General features: G+C 35.6%; 2 protein-coding genes across 2 annotated transcripts in view; both read left to right on the forward strand.

Annotated features, from left to right (window-relative positions):
* Nucleotides 1-629: 629 nt before the first annotated feature.
* On the forward strand, nt 630-8,869 carry LOC306875108 (ribonuclease inhibitor-like). The gene is made up of 7 exons (XM_079425516.1): nt 630-851; nt 3,472-3,597; nt 4,094-4,198; nt 5,941-6,114; nt 7,290-7,448; nt 7,962-8,015; nt 8,239-8,869. The coding sequence occupies exons 2-7, from the start codon at nt 3,575-3,577 to the stop codon at nt 8,240-8,242; spliced, it is 519 nt and encodes a 172-aa protein (XP_079281642.1). The 5' UTR covers nt 630-851; nt 3,472-3,574; the 3' UTR covers nt 8,243-8,869.
* A 1,355-nt stretch (nt 8,870-10,224) lies between these two features.
* LOC306874612 (NACHT, LRR and PYD domains-containing protein 3-like) overlaps nt 10,225-21,591 on the forward strand; it is a gene marked incomplete at its 3' end in the record, with an annotated part of 89,305 nt that continues 77,938 nt past the window's right edge. The window contains exons 1-6 of the mRNA XM_079424760.1: nt 10,225-10,376; nt 11,551-11,677; nt 12,601-12,705; nt 15,592-15,696; nt 16,358-16,465; nt 16,793-16,897. Of these exons, the coding sequence (XP_079280886.1) occupies nt 11,619-11,677; nt 12,601-12,705; nt 15,592-15,696; nt 16,358-16,465; nt 16,793-16,897 (482 nt within the window). The 5' untranslated portion in view covers nt 10,225-10,376; nt 11,551-11,618. The remainder of the gene's footprint in view (nt 10,377-11,550; nt 11,678-12,600; nt 12,706-15,591; nt 15,697-16,357; nt 16,466-16,792; nt 16,898-21,591) is intronic.

Below are 21,591 nucleotides of genomic sequence, written 5' to 3' on the forward strand. Positions count from 1 at the left end.
AACTGCATCGGTCTACTGATAGAATAAAATTTTATCTGCAGTTTCTCAAGATCACCATTAGAGTTCATCACACCATGTGAAGTGTGTTTATAACCATAGCGGTAATCAAAAAAATAGTTAATATTAATTTGTTTTGGGCCTCAAAAAGATAACATGTTTAAATATCCAGATGAATATGAAGTTTAAATTTGCAGTGCATATTTGTGTAGGTTAGGGAGGCAATGCATATAATTCCATTTGGAGAACTGCAAGACCTGTTAACCTCAATCAACATCAGCATAAATGTACTGATTCTCACATATCTGAGAAAGGAGCACTCTAATTAATGCTACGTTATACATCATGGAGAAAAATAAAACCGGTTTATGCATCATGGATTAATGTCAGAAGCAGAACCTGTAGAACATGCATTAATAGTATATATGAAACCGAAACAATTTGTCAGGCATTTACAATATCCAGCATCTTAGATAATAGTCCATAACCAGGGAAAATAATAAATGCACAGTTTAAATGTATTGGGTTAAATATATAGAATATGTACGTAGAACGTTTTGGAATATGTAGCAGAATATCCACGCTCCTTTTCAGTAGGTGGCGGTATGGATCCGTTAAAACGCGCCCACGAAGAAGAAGAAAACGAAAGTAAATTAAATGAATGTGCTAAATACATAACCGGATAGCAAGAAAAAATGGTACTCGCTGGATTTGTTCCAAGTCCGTCCCCGATGCACTTTTTAAATATTTCAACTGTATGCACAATCCATCAACTCTCACCTCATGGCCATGTGCGGTCATAAATGAGATCTGTTCATTGCTGTTAATCGATACCAAAGTCAGTGAACAAGACTGTAAGTAAGTTTTAGGACTTTTTCCGGTTACACCCAAATGTTGGAATAAAATAAGCATTTATTTCATACTGTATATGAAGAGTTCAGATGCAAAAGCCTCTAAATGCCGTCTGAAATTTTCATCTAAAATGAGCATTTTTATCAGCTAGGCTCCTACATTTATGTCAGTTATTTCACTTTAATTGCACAGAAATGGACCTATGCATTGCCACTAGAATAGGAGCCTGATAAAATGCTCATTTTAGATGAAAATTTCAGACGGCACTTAGAGGCTTTTGCATCTGAACGCTTCATATGTAAGCTTGATTTAAATATGAAGTTGAAGGTTGACTGATGACTGATATAGCTGCCTGAAATTAGGCCCTGCTTAAACAAATATTTTGAAGTGTGTGGATGTTAAAAAATAAAGATTTAAAAAGTATTATTTAAAAGAAATACTGCTGGTTTCCCCTATTTTCTCTGTGCTAGGCTGTTGTTTTTTGTGATGAAAAATCTAAAGTATTTTAAACTGCAAGTAGCATCTTGCATTCTGTTAGCCTATAAGAAGATCATGACTGCTATCACTATATAATATTTCAGTTCACATATATAATATACATGTGCAGATATAGGGTAAACGTACTATTAAGCTCACATACAAGCACACTTCCATATTTGAGATCAGATTATAAAAATAAAAAAAATAATTTATTATCCTGCTTGATGTCTTAATCAATTGATGTGTTTGTTACTATATACTTCCTATAATGTCAAGTCAGTCGGATCATTGCACGCTGAGATATGAATCTCCATGTGTTCACACTGTCTGGCGGCCATTTTGTAAGATGTCTAAAAACCTTCACAAAAAGAGGAGCCCCTTAAATGTGCATTTTTTTAGATGTTTATGTTTAAGCCTTTATTTGGGGTAAATTCGACTACTGTAATTAATTAAATACTGTAATAAATTAAGAGATTAATGTTCAAACTTTTGCATATTATAACCTGGAACATGAATGTCGTAAATAATTACATTAGATCCTAAAGAACATAGTGCAGATGCTACAGAACACAGTTAGCTGACTAGCTGTTGAAGATTGTGTGCTACGCTAACATATTTCTTTACAGGCATTATTGGCTTGCACGACTTGCGGGAAGTCGTGGCCTAATGGTTAGAGAGTCGGACTTGTAATCCAAAGGTTGTGGGTTCGAGTCTCGGGCTGGCAGGGATTGTAGGTGGGGGGAGTGAATGTCCAGTGCTCTCTCCACCCTCAATACCACGACTGAGGTGCCCTTGAGCAAGGCACCGAACCCCCAACTGCTCCCCGGGCGCTGCAGCATAAATGGCTGCCCACTGCTCCGGGTGTGTGTTCAGGTGTGTGTGTGTGTTCACTGCTGTGTGTGTGCACGTTGGATGGGTTAAATGCAGAGCACGAATTCCGAGTATGGGTCACCATACTTGGCCGTGTGTCACTTCACTTCACCTTACTTTTGCATCCATAATATTATAAATTAACAGTTTATTGCAGGTCTGTCGTTTTACACTGCTGTGATTTTAAAAGATTTCATTTTATTTTAAGGTGAGCTTAAAGGGTGCACTGCTTCACAACTTCAGTGTGACATCAATAAGAAAAAGTATAATTTCATACATATTGTTAATAATAGTTGTTCATATTAAAATACATATGAACTTAATACATGCCCTAGACTATTTATTTAGCAAAAATCCTGTCATTTTAATAAATATTACATGAAATGTATTAAAAATTGTTGCTGCTCCCATTACGCTCAGTGTACTCTCTTTAAACTGTTCCACATCGAACATCTATGTAAATACTTCATAAACAGACTTTAAATATTAACTGATGGTTGTCACTTTAAGTTAAGTTAATCAATTTACAATGGATTCTGTCAACTCAAATCTACAGACTGGCTCTGATCTTAGGCAACTAGCATCAATTTTTCCAGACTGTAAATCTGTGGAAAATCGGGGTAAAAATCATGTAGTGTATTACAGCCTTAAGAGAATAAAGATAAATTGGCATCCATTTAATAAGAGGTATCATAATGAGGCTAGTTTCTGTGTTCATCCCCATGAATGAAATGTTTTATTTGATTTTTGAATATGTGTTATTTAGTTGAACGTGGATTAGTCTAGATGTTGCAATGTGCTTAAATGACACTTCACTATGAATATATAACTGATCAGTTTGTATGCCTTGTTGCTTGATTTTTAGTGTTCTGTTTTTTTGTGATTGTGCACTAAAAATGTCTCAATCTAGAATTTGGTGAGCTTAATAGGTACGTTTACCCTATGTGTGTATATGTATATATATATATATATATATATATATATATATATATATATATATATATATGTGTGTGTCATTGTAAAAGGACATTAAACTGCAATACAGAATGTAACAAGCTGGTTTCAGTTATCACGCTCAAAAATTTAAGCACAGTGTAAATGACTATTCCCAAATGACCTTATATTATGTGCCACCTGTCAGACCACTTGGTTATTCTATATTTGTTTGTAAACCACATTAGTTTATATAGTGTATATAGTAGTTTTTCCCCCTCATTATTGTCTTGAATAACTGCTTTGTTATTGACCTTAGTAACATATTATTATATCCAGATCATACTGGTCAGCTGACTATTTTCACAAACCAGTGCTGATGTTTGCACTGGCAGTTTAGCTGCAGTATGTCAGAGGGGAGAGGAAATACTTTCTGCCTGACATGAGTCTGTCACCGAAACAGAGGTAAGACTGAGTCTATTTTCTGAGAATCATTTTTTAAACACTACTGAAATTTCTATTTTTTATTTTTTAATTTGCAAATACTTTGAAACTATACATGGCAAACAGGGCTTTATGGAGAAGTCTAACTTAATAGTAACTAACTAACATACAGAGCTTCTACCATGACTGCCGATGTTTTGGGACTACAGTATGAATTAATCTTATCAGTGCAAATTAACTGATTTTTTTTAACATTCAAAAAGTAGCCAGTAGATGCTAAACATTTAAAATATGAAAAGTAAAGTCATTATTGACATATTTGCAAATTTACAAATTTATTCACTCTCTCCCAGCTTTTTTTGGCCTGGGTAATAGAACAGTAGTGTTATTATAGTAATAAAGTGCTCAAGTAGTGTTAATAATTCTACACAGCTTTTTATATAACAGTGTATAAAATGACAAAATTTATGAAACTTTGTTGTTCTTTTTTCTTCCTTTGTCTCCTCTGTGTCATTAGTGTGAGAACAGGCTCACATGTATTCAGCTCTGTGTCTGTGAAGAGTGACATGTCAAAAGATGACATGCCAAACTTCAGTGAGAAAAAAACATCATTTTCCAAAAGGTATTTCATGTGTTTTACATTAGTGTTAAAGCATTATTAATCTACAGGGGTATGTGATAGAACTTGACTGAAGAAATGTATTATTGACCACAATATTAATGGCCTTTATTGAGCTTATTCTGGAACTTCTCTCAGTAAAACAACAACACAGGCAATCACTAAGAGGCATACATGCAAATTCATTATGGAAAATAAGAACCTTTCTGTTTCACAAAAGTTACTTCGTGGCGAAAGAAGGTTCTTCAGATTATAAAAAGGTAAGAAAGCGATGGTTTCCTTAAAGAACCTTTGACTGAATGGTTCTTCTATGGCATCGCTGTGAAGAACCTTTTGAAGCACCTTTATTTTTAAGAGTGTATAGAGGATTGGCCATCTAGTTTGGGTCAGGCTGCAGGGTTTCTCTGCAGATATGTGAATCTACACCTGGCTAGTTAGAGGTCCATAGGCTGGGTTAGTATTAAAGTGTTTTTTTTTTTTGTCTGAACTGGTCTTTTTGAGAATGGCACACTAAAGGAAATATTGTGTGGAGCACTTATATAGAAATGGTTTGGGTGGGTTTTATGCAAATGACAAAATTCAGGCACACATTTGCTCTAATAGAATACTCCAAAATCATTAACATTAGAATGAGATCAAGGACTAATTAATGTACACACGTGTTGTGAATTAGATGGAAAGTTATGTATGTACAAATAGAAAATAATCCATGCAGTTATTAGTGAATGAGACACACTGTTGTGATGATTATGTGAAGTTTTGGCTCAGCTCTTCTGTGTGGATTCTGATGATGGTTTGAGTTGAGTACTGGTTTACCTGTGGTTACAGGCATTCATTTTATCATAGCGAATGTCACTAACAATGTAAAAAACAAAAATAAGCCTCTCCTAGAATCTGACATAGCATAAAAAAATTAAAAAGACAAATATCCCAAAATAATGTCTGCTGAGCAGGTTAAGAGTATTCACTTTTGTTTTGACTCATTAAAACAATTGTTTAATAAATAACATTGAAAAAGTTAGACAGCGCTGATATTTAATACAACAATTGCTAGATAATTGTACCTGTCGATCTCTGGGTCAGTTTTAAAACTCACCTTCTCTAAAAAGCTTATGTTGATATGAGTTGTTACATTCTCTCTCACTTTTACTTGAAACAAGGTTTCTTTGTTTTAACAACAGATGATTCCTCAATTGATCAGTCCTTTAATGTTGCTTAGTTATGGCTACAGACTGTCAGAACTATTAACAAACCTCCCGCCACATCATACCTGCAATGTAAAAGCTCAGTGTGTAATAGTAAAATAGATATGACATAATCATACAAAATCAAATAATGTCAAACTGGTATTTTGTGTGAAATCCAACACGACAACTCAGCAGAATTTTAAACTACACAAAATGAACTTAAATTATATTGAATTTTAAAAAAATATTTTATTTTCTCTCTTAAAAAAATGTGAGAGAAGAGAGAATGAGAGAATGTGAGAACAGTCCATTTAAATTTTTCAGTCAGTTCTGTGTCTTCATCTGCATTTCATAATTCAACTATTTTTGTCCAACTAAAGATGCTTCAGACTACTAATAGTGTCCTCAAATCCTTATGGATTGGTTTGTGGTTCTATAATTAAGTTTCCATGTTTTGCATGTATATTAATGGCTATATGGTGTTTAGTCATGATGAATGTAACTCACACATGAACTTAACATAATTTTAAGGCATTGTATTTCTCTTTCTGTCTTCAGTCTGTGTGGATGTTGGATTACAGAGAAACAGTGTCTCATGCTGATTTCAGCTCTGAAATCAAACCCATCACACCTGAGAGAACTGGATCTCAGTGGGAATAAAGTAAAAAACACAGGAGTGAAGCAATTATGTGACATACTGAAGGATTCACACTGTAAACTGGAGAGATTGAGGTCAGTAACATTCACATAAGAATCAAAATGCTTAAAATCACTTCAATATTAGACTTTAAATGAAACACTGTTACTCAATATCTCAAGAAGAGCTTGAGTTCGCATTATATTTGTGGAAAATAATTCCTCACAGACAACTATGTTAGTGAGATATGTGCACAAGTATCTCTCTGTCAGTAATATCACTAACAGTCATGAAAATATGTGTAAGTATAAGAGACATTATAAATGGCAGAAGCAACAGTGTGAACAGCAGCAGGATAACTGCATGAACAGTTGACCCAAAACACACGTGCCTCAGACCAGACAGATCGTAAGCTAAGCAAGGAGCCACAAAACAAGACAAACGTGCATTTTGATTAAATCTTTAACTAAAAATGTGTGCAAGAAATTATATTTGTGATGAAAACAGTAACTGTATACAGTATAACAGTATCACATTTACAAAAAATAATTAAGTTGCAAAGGAGTGAATGTGTTTCTGCAGAACCTTCTGCCTCCAAGACTTCAATTGTGCCATTACTTTGCTTTACCATAATGTAGAATTTTTACTATAATGTAGTATTTTTTAAACTGCACTGTTTTAGTTTTATTTGAAACCTTTTGGCAATGAAGAGCATAGCATTATACATTTAAAATATTTGGGTCTTTTTATGAATTGGCTTATTAAAATTCCCACTGGTTGGTATTTTTTTTCTATCTATCGTATAGTAAGGTGCAGTTACCTTTGAATGGCAAATTTCTGCAGGCATATAAAAGTCAGGACCGGATGTGAAGCTTGTGTGGGAATAATTTATTCAGACAGTCTCTACTTTATAATGCAGCACTTTATATTCTTGAACAATGCTGTGCTGACATCAATTGAAAGATTCCCTCATTCCTTGTGAATAATTAGTATAGCTCTGATGAAGCTCTGCCCACACTGAGCTCACTGTCAAATCAAACAACTTTTGATCAAAGCTGTGAATTTCCCCATCAAATTCACTTGAACTTGATGCAAAATCCATGTAGTGAAATTTCTCTGCAACTGGAAGTCCATCAGATGAAATTCTTCATTACATGGATTCACATTGAGATTACTGTGATGTAGAAAAGGTAAATGTGACTGCACTCTAAATATCATAAACATTGTACACTGGGTGAAAGTAAAAATGATCGTCTTTCTGTTGGTCTAGACTGAAGTACTGTGGCATTACAGATGTTTCTGCTTTAACTCAGTCTTTGACAAACACAAAAGCACTGCAGTTTTTAAAAGAGCTTGATCTGAGAAACAATATGATTGGACACTCAGTGAAGCAGCTCACTGATATACTACGAGACTCAAACACTAAACTGTGAGTAAACATCTCTTTCTATTCATAATAACACGGATAAGCATGTTGAATGTATTATATTTAAAACACAAATACTGTAGTTACTGTAGTTTGGGGATCAATTCTCACTATCAAATAACTATTAATTATGACTTTTGCTTCAATAAACTCCTAATTTGCTGCTTATTAGTGGTTAGTAAGATAGTGGTTAAGTTTAGATATATTTTAGGATTAAGGGATCTAGAATAGGTTTAAGCAGAATAAGGCATTAATATGTGCTTTATAAATACTAATAAACAGGAAATGCATGCCAATAAGCAAGTTAATAGTGAGAATTGGTCGTTAAAATAAAGTGTTACCAGTATTGATTTATACAAATGTGTGTGCCAAATAATGTGGAATCGGAAACTAACATGATTACAAGAATTGAATGTTTGTTAAAGTCTATTATACACTGTACTCAAAGTAATTGAAATACAGTAACTAATTTGCAACTTCTCCCACTCAACACTGTTTTTCACTTCCTCTTTACAGCCTGGAGAAGGACCATTCACTCTGGAAATCTGATGAAAACTACATTAGTGTGATGTATATAATCAAAACTTAAAATGTTCATTATACATTCAAATATGAACTGAGAGTATCAGCATAAATTGAAAAAAAATCCTACCCCTAATCTGTTTTAAATCTTTGAGGACATCAGAAGGGTTAATAATACAGCATTAATAGAAATATACAAGTTTATGAGTAATGTTGAATACTTATTGTTGGTTTTGTGTTTACAAATTATATTTTGTGGTTTTATTTACAGGTGAAATAAAGGAATGCGAAGAGGATACGCGCTCAAATGAGCTGGATTAGCAGGAAGATATGAATCTTTGGTATAAGGACTACACTCAGAAAATGACATGATTAATCAACTCAATTTTGAAGAAATTAAAATATTTCTGCACATGATTGTGCAATACAATTTAAGTGCTCAGATATATAAAATGAACATGAAATATAAACTGAAAGTAAGTCTACATGTTTAGAGATTCAAATCAGTACTATCAATGCCAATTTTATATTTCTTTATGCCATAAATGTATTTTTATATTTTATATTTCTGCACATTTTTACATCTTATCTCTTAGATTGATATATATTTTTATATGTATTAATTTAATTTGTATCAAGTCAGTTTTGTGTCTGCATAAACATTGTCTTAGTTCTGTGAAGAAACATTCAAGTAAGATTGTGTTTGGTTCATTAAATAATGCTTTGACTGACGTAAGAGTCATGGATGGAGTCTCTCCTCTTTCATCAGTCCAGACTAACTGATCTTCTGGCAGCTGTAGAGTTTCTCCTGTTTAATGCTGTAGAGTTTCCTGTAGAAATTGCATATGAATGAGCAGCCATGCAGGTCTGACGAATACATAAAGACAAACTTTATAAAACCCATTCTCATCTCACTGGCAGTTATTTCATGCAATCACTGACATAATTAACACTGTTGTCATTCAAAGACATTATTACTATCATGCAGGAAGCATTTCAGCTGTCATATGATATAAGATAACAACTACAGGAAATGACATCACAGAGATGATCCCTGTGGACCACCATGGCAGTGAAGGTCAGTAGGTTTTTGAATACTAAAAAACACATATTGAACTCTATGTAATAGCATGTTCAAAAACATTAAACCAGCAACTTTTTGGCCTTTCTGTCTTTATTTTACAGGAAAGTGGAGAGCAGACAGGAAAGAAAGAACAATATTGGTGCTTTATCCAGGCTGGATTTGAACCCGTGTCCCAGTGAATCAATAGCCCTCTGGTTTGTGTGTTTATTTAAAACTAGATAACTACAACATTTCTGCTTTTGATCCTCTCTGACATCCATTATTTACTCCCAGCTACTCTTACTTATATTGTGCATAATATATGAAAATAATTTAGGTTAAATATGTAGCAACAATCCCAAATGATGTGATCAAAGAAATGTTTTCTGCAAACATAGACATGGATACACTTTGATCTAGGTCCTAATTTCTGCAGTAAATTATGTTACAAGGAGAACAAACAGTTTGAAGGGCTTCTGAGAAATAGTTTAATTCATTTCTGAATATAATGAATCGAGGAGGTGTATAATTAATCTACGTCTATATATTCTGTATCTTGAGAAGAGAAATTACAGAATGGCAGGGTACAGTGCATCAAAATTAATCAATAGATTTAGGAATTTATTAGAAGGATGTATTTCATTCAAAGTTTTGAAGTGCTTATTTGCTTTATGGGGAAGGGAACTCAAATAGGCTGCTTTAAAATGTTTAATGGTATTTTTATGAAATATGTTTCTTAGAATTTGGTAAGAGTTATTTGTCAATATGGAACAAAGGATTGAACATACAGTAGGAAAGAACCTCAGGATGTCAGGCATTTACAATATGTATGTTTTAGAAACAGGGACAATAATGCAGTGTTCACAGTTTAAATTATACTGAATGTACTTTATACTCTCCACACTCCAGTCCAGCAGGTGGCGGTATGACCAGTTCAGCTGCTCTAGCAATTAAACCCACCGAATAAGACGAAAGTGAAAGTAATAGTACAAAATTAAAACTATACCAAGAAAAAACTTTGGTTGGCTTTCATTCAAACCATGTCCCAGAAAACATTTTACAGGCGCTAAGAAATGTAACATTTACTAACATGTATATAATCCACAATCCATCTTCATATACCGACAACAGATCACGAGAATGTATTCAACCCGCGCTCAGCATCACTCACTCCGCCTCACACACAGAGAGAGAGAGAGAGAGAGAGAGAGAGAAACACGTGTTGGTTTTATACCGGGCTCAATCATTTACAATCTGTCACTAACAGAGCGCGAACAAAAAAAAAAACGAAAGTGTTCAAAGATATCTGGATTCTGTTCCTTGTACACAAGACCATCTGTACTACTGTAAGTAAGCTTTATTACTTCCATTGTTACAATTATTTGTAGTGTATGAAGGGATTTCAGCTTTATCTAAATGCGAATTTGTATGCTATCCAGGAGTAACTGTTAGTCTATAACGTTAACCGACGGCCAAGAAGAATGCATCCTGTTTGATCACCACGCATGTTAAAGCATTGTCAAGTTCTGTGTGTTTTCTGACTGACCACAGCTCTGCCCAAACTTGAAAACTGCTTAATCTCTGATGGACGCAAAGGACAACTCAAATCTGTTCACTTTTTGGTTTTTTATTTTCTTAAAGATGGTTTGATAGATTGGGATGGAACAGAATAGGTTGATAACCTTTAAGATACACAAATAAAATACATTAATTAGTTACAAATAAATCACAATAACACTTTCTCAAAGTAATAAATAAATGTTACTGAATCCTCAGACCAAACAAAGTCATGTAGATTAACCTAGGATCTCTAATAGTTAATAATTAAAATACCAATCCCACAGTTAAACTTATATAATAATTAACAATACACATGCTTAAAGTAACGTTACTTCCAAGTTTGACGTTTACGTAATAAAGTCTTAAACTATTTAACTTAAATTGAACGTTACAGCCAAGCAAAAGTCATATAGAAGCATGACCTCAACCCTTGGAAGCTTGTAAAAATGGAATAAGTATTATTCCGAAGTATTTTCCCCCACACTAATTTCATTTAGTCTGCTTTTAACATTTAGATAAGTCGCAATGCGAAATCGAAAGTAGAATACAGTCACAGGAAGTTATAAAACCTCGATGAAATCCAACATTTCCTGTTATAGGTAGCTAAACTCCAACATACATTATTTCATGTAATTCGGTTTTATTTTAAATAATAATATTTTGACAAATGTTTTGGTCCATGTAGCATATTAAATTACGTTTAGCACAAATAGTAAATTACGCTTATTTCAAAAGCACTGTGATACAACAAGATAGGAAATAGTTTGGTAGGTAAGATTATTTAAAGACTCCAATACAGGAAGTAAAATATTGTTGGTTACCAATGTCGGTACTGACTTAATGTCTATTTAGCACATTTAGGCCATGTGTTTTGTGGAATGATCTATAATAATCTTTTTCTTTATCATTCGTCCCTCTGAAATGCCATGTTATTAATCTCAGTAACATTGTTATCTCCAGGTCATGATGAACAGCTGACACTTTTCACAAAGCAGTGCTGATGTTTGCACTGGCTGTGTAGCTGCAGTATGTCAGGGGACCGAGGAAAGGACTCTCTGTCTGAGACGAGTCTAAACGAGGAACATGGGTATGTCTGCTTTCAAAGAATCCTTTACTGAAGTTTCAGTTTTTCTTGTAAAAAAACCTTAAAAACAGCTTTTGTTAATTGTATAATAAATAAAAAGAAAACAAATAGATAGAATACAAAAAGACCTTCAGCACTCAACACATTCCTGTAGAAAGACTTTACTACCACTGAATGTCACTGTGGGAACCAGGTGCTTCTCACTGTACTCCTTCTCTAGCAACACCAGAACATTTTGGGTGCTGTTAGATCCGAAATGATTGACTTGGTCCCATTACACCAGAGTATGGATTCCCAGAAGTCTCTATTTAGTAAATATTGGCCTTGGAAAAAGCTAAATGAGTTTATTGTGCTTTGGCTACAGCAGGTAGTTCTGGTGTAGATAAACAACCATGCATGTCACTTCTGCAGGCTGCGTCGTACTCTGTTAGGATAAAGTGTCACTCTTTTCATAGCTTTCGCTGGCTCTGAGACACTTTCTTGGTGTTTCTCCTGGTCTTTTTCTAGCAAAAACTCACTCATCACTAAATAAAAACTTAAAGTGAAGACCTAATTATTTCACGGGCCTTTTCACAATTCCATTGTTTTTGAATATCTGAGTTACTACAATAAAACACTAATTTGGTATACCTCTTGTACCATGGTCCTCTTTTATGCTAAAAAATAAATATCCTGCCAGTTCAGTGTGGAAACACCATCATCACCTGCCAAAAGGTATTTCATGTGTCTTCTCTCTCTGGGTCTGCAGTTAAGTTCAGTATTTAAAGACACCAGGCAACCAAACATAAATGTATCCATCAGTAGTCATGCAAAGGAAACTTCATGGCTATACTGTATTTAATTACACATCTCTTCAAATAAAACTGAATAACATTCTTTAATAAAGTTTTTTTTTTTCTTCTCTTCTCTTCTCTTTGTGTCTTTAGTGAAATATCAGGCTCAGATGTTTTCAGCTCTGTGTCTATGAAAAGTGACCAATCAAAAGGTGATGGACCAAACTTAAGTGAGAAAAAAACATCATCTGCCAAAAGGTAAAATTCATGTGTTTCTTCAGCATTTGTAGATAGTCAAAGCTAGTTAACCTATAATGTTTTCCTGACACTTCACATTGAAAACCATTACATTACATTAAACTCCACTGTTTTTGTCTAAGGACTAAAAAAAATAAGTAAGTTTTAGGATAATTTTGAATAATTTAAAACAAATGTTCCAATATGAAGAAGAACAATTTATATTCTGCACTATTTCCAGGTCACTAAGCAAATAGACTATGTGGCTCTTTGGACAGAATGTCAAGTTTTCTTGCTTCCACTAAAGCACAAGAAAAATTGTTCTCAAATAATTTTCAGGTTTTGTTCATTTCATCTCCAGTGCCACTGTTATAAAACTAAAAGATAAACAAATGATAACAAATACTGTTAGGGTTTCTGCGGGGTGTTAAAAAGTATTAAAAAGTCTTAAATTTAGTTGTATCAAATTTAAGGCCTTAAAAAGTCTTAAATTGTACAAGGAAGTCTTAATTATGATTTCAAGAGGTCTTAAATTTGGGGGCGTAAAGACCAGAATTGCGATATGGCCTAATGTTATGATTAAACTTCAAAAGGCTATGATTTCATTAAATAAATATGAGCGTTGCACATTCAAAGTCTGGTGCTGCTGCTTTAGGTCTGCCAAAAGCGTCACCTGCTGGCAGAAAATGAATGTGCATTTTCAATAAAGCTATTGTTTTGTTCAAAGTTAAGACCGATGCGAAAATCAACCCATGTTTTACCCTGCAAACACGCAGAGCTTTAAATGTGAACTAGTGGATCGATAAGAAGACAATGCATTTTAACCATCAAAGAATCACATCACCTGAATCAAAAGGGTTCGAAGCCTAGAAGCGCATCTAAATATTTAACAAGCGGTTACTTGCACTGGTCTGTTGATGCTGAGTAAAGTGTGCTGTTGCATGTATAATGCGTAGATTCTTGATGAATTCCTTTAGGAGTGAAAGCTTTGTCATCCCAGCCATGGGTTGATTGGTCCAAAGTTAAATTGCCAAAGTTGCTGAGCTCAAAACTGCCAGAAGCTCGGACTCCCCCCGAAAGGGCAGTCGCGAGGTTTCCACAGTGATGTGTGTCTCTAGGGCACCGAAAATAAAGATAAGAACTCGCCTTTTGGGTGTGGGAGAAGTTTTATCTGACCCTGTAACCCCATTTTGGTCAGTTTGACCAATAACAAGGCACATAGTTTCAGCGGGAAAGTGTTTCTGTGTCTCAATTGACACCTCATTTGCATGTTTTATGACTCTTCTGCTCGATCGGTGTAATTCTTCCCACAGTACTGTAGGAATATTATGATGCATTTCACGAGGTCACAGTGTACATCATTGTTTGAGAAATAAGGAGCAGATCATTTTGATATCAAGAAATAGACATCTAGCAGATATTAAACCAGAGATACATTCAAACACCTGAATATAGGCGTTTAGAGCTTACTAATACAAATAACGAGTGGTCACTAGGCTAATATAATAAGGAAACTTACAAACAACACATGCCTATACCAGATACCCTTGTAACTGATTAATTATGGTCTAAATAAAGGAAATGTCTCTATGCGTGTGTGTTATGTTTGTTGAACTCGTGGAGGTAGTCCACTGGTCAGCCAGGCCGTTGGTGTCTGGTACCGAGGGTCATTTAGTTCTCTTGGAATGTGTTTGAAGTCCGATGGAGAGAACAGATAGTCAATTCTGTTTAGCATCTTTTTGACAGTGGGGGGACAACCACTGGCAATTTAGCACCCATATAAAGGTAGAATGTGGGCCAGGCTGTGAATTATATGCAAATGTCAAAAGGCTAAAAGGGTCTCTTAAGTCCCAATGGCCATCAAGGATCATAAGCAGATGCTACATAATTTATTGATAATAATGGTTTAAATTAATATAATAATTAATACTTTTGACTCACACATTTTCTTAAAAATGGTTTAAAGGCTGAAATGTGTCAGGAATATTGGACTGTCTGTGTGTGTTTGTTTCCATGTGCTCCCCATGACCTAGTTTTCCCTCGTGTTTCCTTATGCCCATATTTGGTTTTCCTGTTCTCGTTTAGTTCATTAGTTTCCACCTGTGTTGATTAATTATCCTCATTGTCTAGCGTCTGGTGTCTTATGTCATATCGTGTCTCCGGTGTTCGGCATGTTCCCTGGCTTTGATTTCATTAAAGTCTGTTTACTTTGAGTTTAATGCTGGGGCCAGTTGCATGAACTTAGCCTTTATGTTAAGACAGTGTCTTAAAAACTAATCTAACCAACTAGCAGTTAGCCAAGGGGTAATCAGTCTTACTTTTTGGATTCAACTTAGACTAAACTTTGACTAACTTCTAAGACTAGTCTAAACCTTTTTTTGCTAACCGTCCCTGTGAAATGTGACAATATGTTAAGTTTATCATTTTATAAAACTTTTTGATTTGTGAAACTTATATCTGAACTGTACATTTTGCTTTTCACAGTAATTTTTCAGTTTAATATGGTACTATAGACATTGCCCTACCCTGCTCGTATGGTATTAATTTTATTTGTGCAGGTCTTAAAGTCTTAAATTTGAGCTTAAAAATCCTGCAGAAACCCTGACTGTGCCATTCATGTTTAAAGAACTGTGTAGCAGGGACATGCCCATTCTCCATGTTAGTCAATGAAACAATATAACAAGTTCTGTTCAATTAAGTTTGTCAAATATATGTAAGTTACAGTCATATGTATTTAATGTCACATCTGAGGTGATTTATTCATAAAATGCATGGTTAAATGTGAGTTAAACTGAAATGACTGTTACTTAAAAATTGAGGGAGTCTGTGCATGTTTGTGTGCAGATATGAGACACAGAATCTCCTGTAGTGAAGAGTTTTTTTTCTCTCTGTTCTTTGTGTCATCAGTGAAAGATCAGACTCAGATGTGTTCCGCTCTGTGTCTGTGAAGAGTGGCCAGTCAAAAGGTGATGGACCGAACTTAAGTGAGAAAAAATCATCCACTACCAAAAGGTATTTCATGTGTTTTTATTTACAGCATTGCGTTACCTAATTTAATCACTGTGGTGTATGTGATAGAACTTGACCAAACAAAACCAAGCAAAAAAATATATATTTACAAAAATTCTTACAATTTCTTGGTTTCTTGGATATGTCAAACAATCCAATTTAAACTTATCCAAAAGCTACAGTATGAATATTCCAAAATTATATGATACTGACAAAACACCCTTACTCATATCATTTCATAGAAGAACAACAGCAATATGTGCCTACATATAAAATTTATTTGAATGAGCTGATAAAATGTAAAAACTGTAACTTGAATGCAATGTAAGTCGCTTTGGATCAAAGCATCTGCTAAATGCATAAATGTAAATGTGAATGTCCGAGGTTCAATCCGTTATTTGAAACAGTTCAATTACTGTAACTCTTGTAGCTCAGAAAGTTATTAAGCATTGCCCTAGTAATACTGTTGCATAAGCAAACACTAGGGGGCACTATTGTAAAACAAATCAGACAATCAAACAGAAATCCATCCATCATAGTTGTAAGAAGAAAAAACCCACCTGCTGTTCTATATGTAATTGCTATTTGCAACATTATACCTCTTTGAATGACACCAAATTACCTATACTGTAGTGAAGTTTTTTTCTTTCTTTCTTTGCATTAGTAGGGAAAGATCAGGCTCAAATATTTTCAGCTCTGTGTCTGTGAAGAGACACCAGTCAAAAGGTGATGGGCCCAATTTCAGCAAGAAAACAACACCACATACCAGAAGGTATTTCATGTGTTTTACATTACAGGGTTGTGTTGTGTCATTGTGTCTGATAATCTGATTTCTTTCCAATAATAAAATTACATAGATGGCCACCAGAAACCTGAATTCATCTATCGACCCATAGTTGTAAAAAGGACAAATCCACAGCTATACTGTGTTTAATTAGCATTTGCAGCTTTACATCTTACCAAACATAAATGTATACATCTATAGTGAGAAGAAAAATGCATGGATACATTGTATTTAATTACATTAGTTTTTTTTTTTTTTCAAATGAAACTGGAAACCTTGTGTACTAAAGTTATTTTCTTCTCTTTGTGTCATTAGAGAAAGATCAAGCTCAGATGTGTTCAGCTCTGTGTCTGTGAAGAGTGACCAGTTGAAAGATGATGGAACAAACTTAAGTGCAAAAAGACCATCATCTACCAAAAGGTATTTTATATGTTTCTTCAACATTTGTAGTTAGTCAAAGCTAGTTGGCCTATAATTTATTCTTAACACTGCAGACGAGTTCACATTGAAAATCTGGTTTGAAACAGTTCAGTTTGCATGAAAAAAATCCACAATGGTACAGAACCCAAGCATGTAGGAGGCTCAGTTACACTGGAACTGTGGCAATTCGTACTCATCTGCTCTTGTTCAGGAAGTAAAGTAGGGCTCTATGAACATTCTACTGTACAAAATTAATATATTTCTATCACAATTTCTTAAAGTTTTACCAGACTTTTATTTTGATGGGTTGCCATGAAGAGTTTTATTTGTGTGTATATAATATGAGAACAGTTTTTCTAAAATGAAACGGTCAAATGCTCATAGAGTGCTCACTCTCAGAGCAGCTCTATTCATGTACAGTATTCACATAATTTAATGAGACGGCTGAAGCAGACAAAGCAGAAAACATTGTGAGTGTCATGCGCTTTAGTGTGGGAAAAGGAAAGGGGTAAAGGGAAGTGGTGTGTGGCCAAGTATGGTGACCCATACTCATAATTTGTGTTCTGCATTTAACCCATCCAAGTGTACACTCAGTAGTGAACATACACCCGGAGCAGTGGGCAGCCAATGCTGCGGCGCCCGGGGAGCAGGTTGGGGCTTTGCTCAAGGGTCTCACCTCAGTCATTGTATTGAGGGTGGAGAAAGTGTTGGTTATTCACTCCCCCCACCTACAATCCCTGCCGGACCTGAGACTCGAACCCACTACCTTTGGGTTACAAGTCCGACTCTCTGTCCACTAGGCCATGACTGCCACATTTAGTATGTGTTCTAAATTAAATGTCACACCTGCACCATTCATTCACACTGAAACATGCAGAACATGCAGGATTCATTTACTTTAGACTTTAGTCCATATCACAATCTGATTAAGTGATCTGACCTACTTTCAATTCATGTGTCCAAAATTGAGCAAATTCCGTGACATTTCGCGTTATACAGTAAATTACATTTGTATGACTGGATTCTGTCTGTGTTTTCCTCATCCGAGGAAGTCATTGGGTCCAATTAAGGTAACCTGCACATGCATTTTAGCCATTCGTTCTACAAAACACATGTAGGGGATAGAAGTGGTCATGATTTACCTTGAATAAGAGCGAGTGTGCAGTGTGATCGCAGTTTGAAAGACTAAATCCAGAAGAACTGTGGCAACGTCTCAAAACACTTGAAGAAACCTGCCTGCAAAGCTACCAGAAAAACTATGTGCAACAGCTGTTACTTCTTGCCCAACTGGTTAATGAAAACAAGGATATGATCAAAGGAACATTTGGAGTTGGGATAACTTTCAAAACCAAAGGTGATACTTTTAAAGGGGTCATATGATGCTTTTTTTAAAGATCATTATTTTATGTATTTGGTGTAACAGAATATGTTGAAATGCTTTAATGCTCAAAAAACACATTATTTTTCAAATGCTGTACATTATTGTAGGTCCTCTATGCCCCGCCTCTCTCAAACGCTTCATTTTCTACAAAGTCCCTCCTTCTGACAAGCGCAGTCTGCTCTGATTGGCCTACTGGCACATTGCATTGTGATTGGCCGAACACTGCAAGCACTCGTCGGAAATGTAACGCCCCTTTCCATAATCACGAGCTTCATCTTTCAAAATAAAAGTAAAGACATTTAATAATGTCCTTAGTTTTACCATCAGTTCAAGCCCGAAAGGGGAACAGAGTCGCGTGACAGACACAGTTGCAAGAAAAAGTGAAGAGGACTTTGAAGATCTTGATGAAGAAGTTTATTGCAGCATAGCAGTGACAAAGTACATGTAGTACCTTGGGTTCAACGGAGTCGAAATGAACCCCCTACATCCTAAGTTAAAACATTTATACTGTATTACGTTCATCTTCCCGCTCGACATATAAATGAAGTTTCGTTTTAAATGTAAATTGCGGATAACCATGAAAGTAATAGACTTCCGTTCCCACATCTCTGGTAGACTTTCAGGTGGGAACGACCAAATGTTAAGGTAATAAGATCAAATAGAATCCCTATCAATTGTTTCCTGTACCCTTTTGGTCAGCATATGGTTTTCGATGGCCTACTGCCGTTCCCGTGCTATAAATGACAAATTATCACTCCGGAGATACTATTTACATATTATTTAAACGGAAATAACTACCCCTAAGATAATTAAGCTCTTTGTAGGGAAAGGAGTATGGTTTACACCATTTGCAGTGGAAGCTGGGTCGAGGCAGACTATAATTTCTTACAGTCACCTCTTTGATGCTCTTGGCCCAAAAGAAGCATCACATCCACTCTACACAGATTACACCTCCCTTCCTGGGTAGGTGCCCAGTGGCGGAGAAGCCCTGCCTTAGGTTGTTCCCCTCTGGCCAAAGAAAAATCTTACCCGTCATTGGGTCGACACCTCATGCACACTGGTTACAACTCCGTTTCATTTGAGCAAAATTATCACATTTATTTTTTTATAAACAAGTTTGTTTAAATTTGAAAAAATATTTCTAGGGTTTGGAAGAGGTAATCGACAACCATCACAACCAACGGGAACGTCCAACATTGATCATTGAACTATCTGCAATTTGATGTTTCACCATAGAACACATACAGCATAACATAATACATTGACACATAATTAGGAAGATACAAACACAAACAGCAGTTTTAAAAGTTACATCCCAAATCAAACCAGAGTATGCAATAACTAAATCTACATCATGCATTTGTTTAGTTAAAGCTTTATCCTTTTCATCAAGACCTTGTTGAGCTTTGACAATATGGTTATCTTTCCTTTGCATTAAAGACATTAGCATATCATCCAGTTTTGGTAACTCAAAATGAAATTCAGGGATCTCTTCTACCAAGCCCAACTGTTCCTCCGGCTTTACTGACATTGCCTGCTGGGTGGTGTTTACATATGGGAAATTATAATTTCCTATAGACCAGGTTGACTCGGGAGTTATACAAAATTAAGTATGAATAAAAAAGACCACTGAAAAACAGGCGAATCAGAACATAACACCGATTGTGACGCAACAGTCGGGATCACTACGCCCCCAACATTTGTATAAACCCGTCCTTGTTCGAGGCCAGCCGCCAGCCGAACCTACACACTCAAACCATCAGAAGTTCTGCAGGTATTGTAAATAAACAAGCGAGGACAACAGCAAAAATGGCATACCATGGAAATAAATGTTATTATGTTCCAGGCTGTGCAGGGGATGTGAAGTGCAGGGATGGGTTGGTGTCTGAATTCAGAAATGCACGGAAAGCAAATAACGCGTTCTACTAAAATAATGTGAGTTAGCGAGTTAACATGGTTAGCTCCTTGCTAGCTGATGGCAAATGATTTACAGATCCTGAGCACCACTGACAAGGATCTGATCTTGTAAAATGTGTCGTAAGTACTGTCACTCCATAATATAAACATAGTTCGTGCGATCGCGTATCTTGAAAGTGAAACTATAACGCGATCGACTGATCGTTCAAAAGCAGTTTCAATGCCTCGCGTATTAATAACGGCTCCCTGATGCCCACATTTTATATACAGTATAATTAACCGACGATATAACTGCGCAAAAAAAGTATTTAAATATGTTTCCTTCTTGCTGATGAGCCGCATTGTGAAACAGCCAATCAGAGCAGAGCTCAACATTGAGCAGCACTGTGAAACAGCCAATCAAAGCAGAGCTCATTATTATTCATGGCCCTGCCAAATAAGCCAATAACAGACTGTTTCATTCTAGAGTCAAATCCTAGGGTTGTAAATGGACATTTAAAATCGTTTCTGGAGATTTCTTGCCCTTAACCAAGCCACATACCTTCTATGTAGATATCAGAGAACAATTTAAAATACTGTATCAAGAAACAGAAACAGGCTATTTTTAAAGGGCATGTCCTTTAAGGCTTCAGCCAGTAATCCACCACTGTTAAGATTGGCTAACATCATTGCATAGGTATCAACACCCCCTCGCTATTGCATGCTTTGAGTGTTTTGACAACATGATCAAAATAAAATGGACATTTCCAGAGAAAGCATTATGAAATCATTTACTTGTGATGCAGCTGCAGTCATATCTAGTACCACTTCATCTTTCAGCAAATGTTTCTCTGTGAATTGCCATTAAAAATAAACTATCCACTTGGTCCTTATGCTGGGATCCTTCTGATACAAAGACGCGAACAAGCCGTTTAAACCAAACAAGTTAAAGTGAACGTTCTTTCACTCCATTTGTCCGACAGACGACAAACTCAAGCATGTGGACTGTGTCAGAAAGTGAACGCGCATCTGTATACTGTATCCAGTTCAGTGTAGACAAGATAGCAGCAGAGATTGTTATTTCTATTTGTTTTTGACATGACACGACACTTGCATTCAGCGTGATGTCAGTCAGCCGTTAGCTGCTGAATGCCAGTGGGCATTCATGTCGATGTGTTGCTCAGGAGACAGAGTTTATGCAAACGACTGTGCGCAGCTGACATCACCTTGTCCCATAGGGTCCAAAACGAGCCATTTTCTGGGGGTTATTACATAAATCCTTTTTTATTGATAATTAGGACATTTTAATTTATGAAACATGCAGGATGTATTAAGCATACAAAGACCTCTTCTGTATCAAAAGATCAAGGGACATTTGGTTTCTCGTGTCATCACCCCTTTAAATACCTTCAAATGA

This window comes from Barbus barbus (genome assembly GCF_936440315.1).
Source record: "Barbus barbus genome assembly, chromosome: 9".
NCBI classification, from domain to species: domain Eukaryota; kingdom Metazoa; phylum Chordata; class Actinopteri; order Cypriniformes; family Cyprinidae; genus Barbus; species Barbus barbus.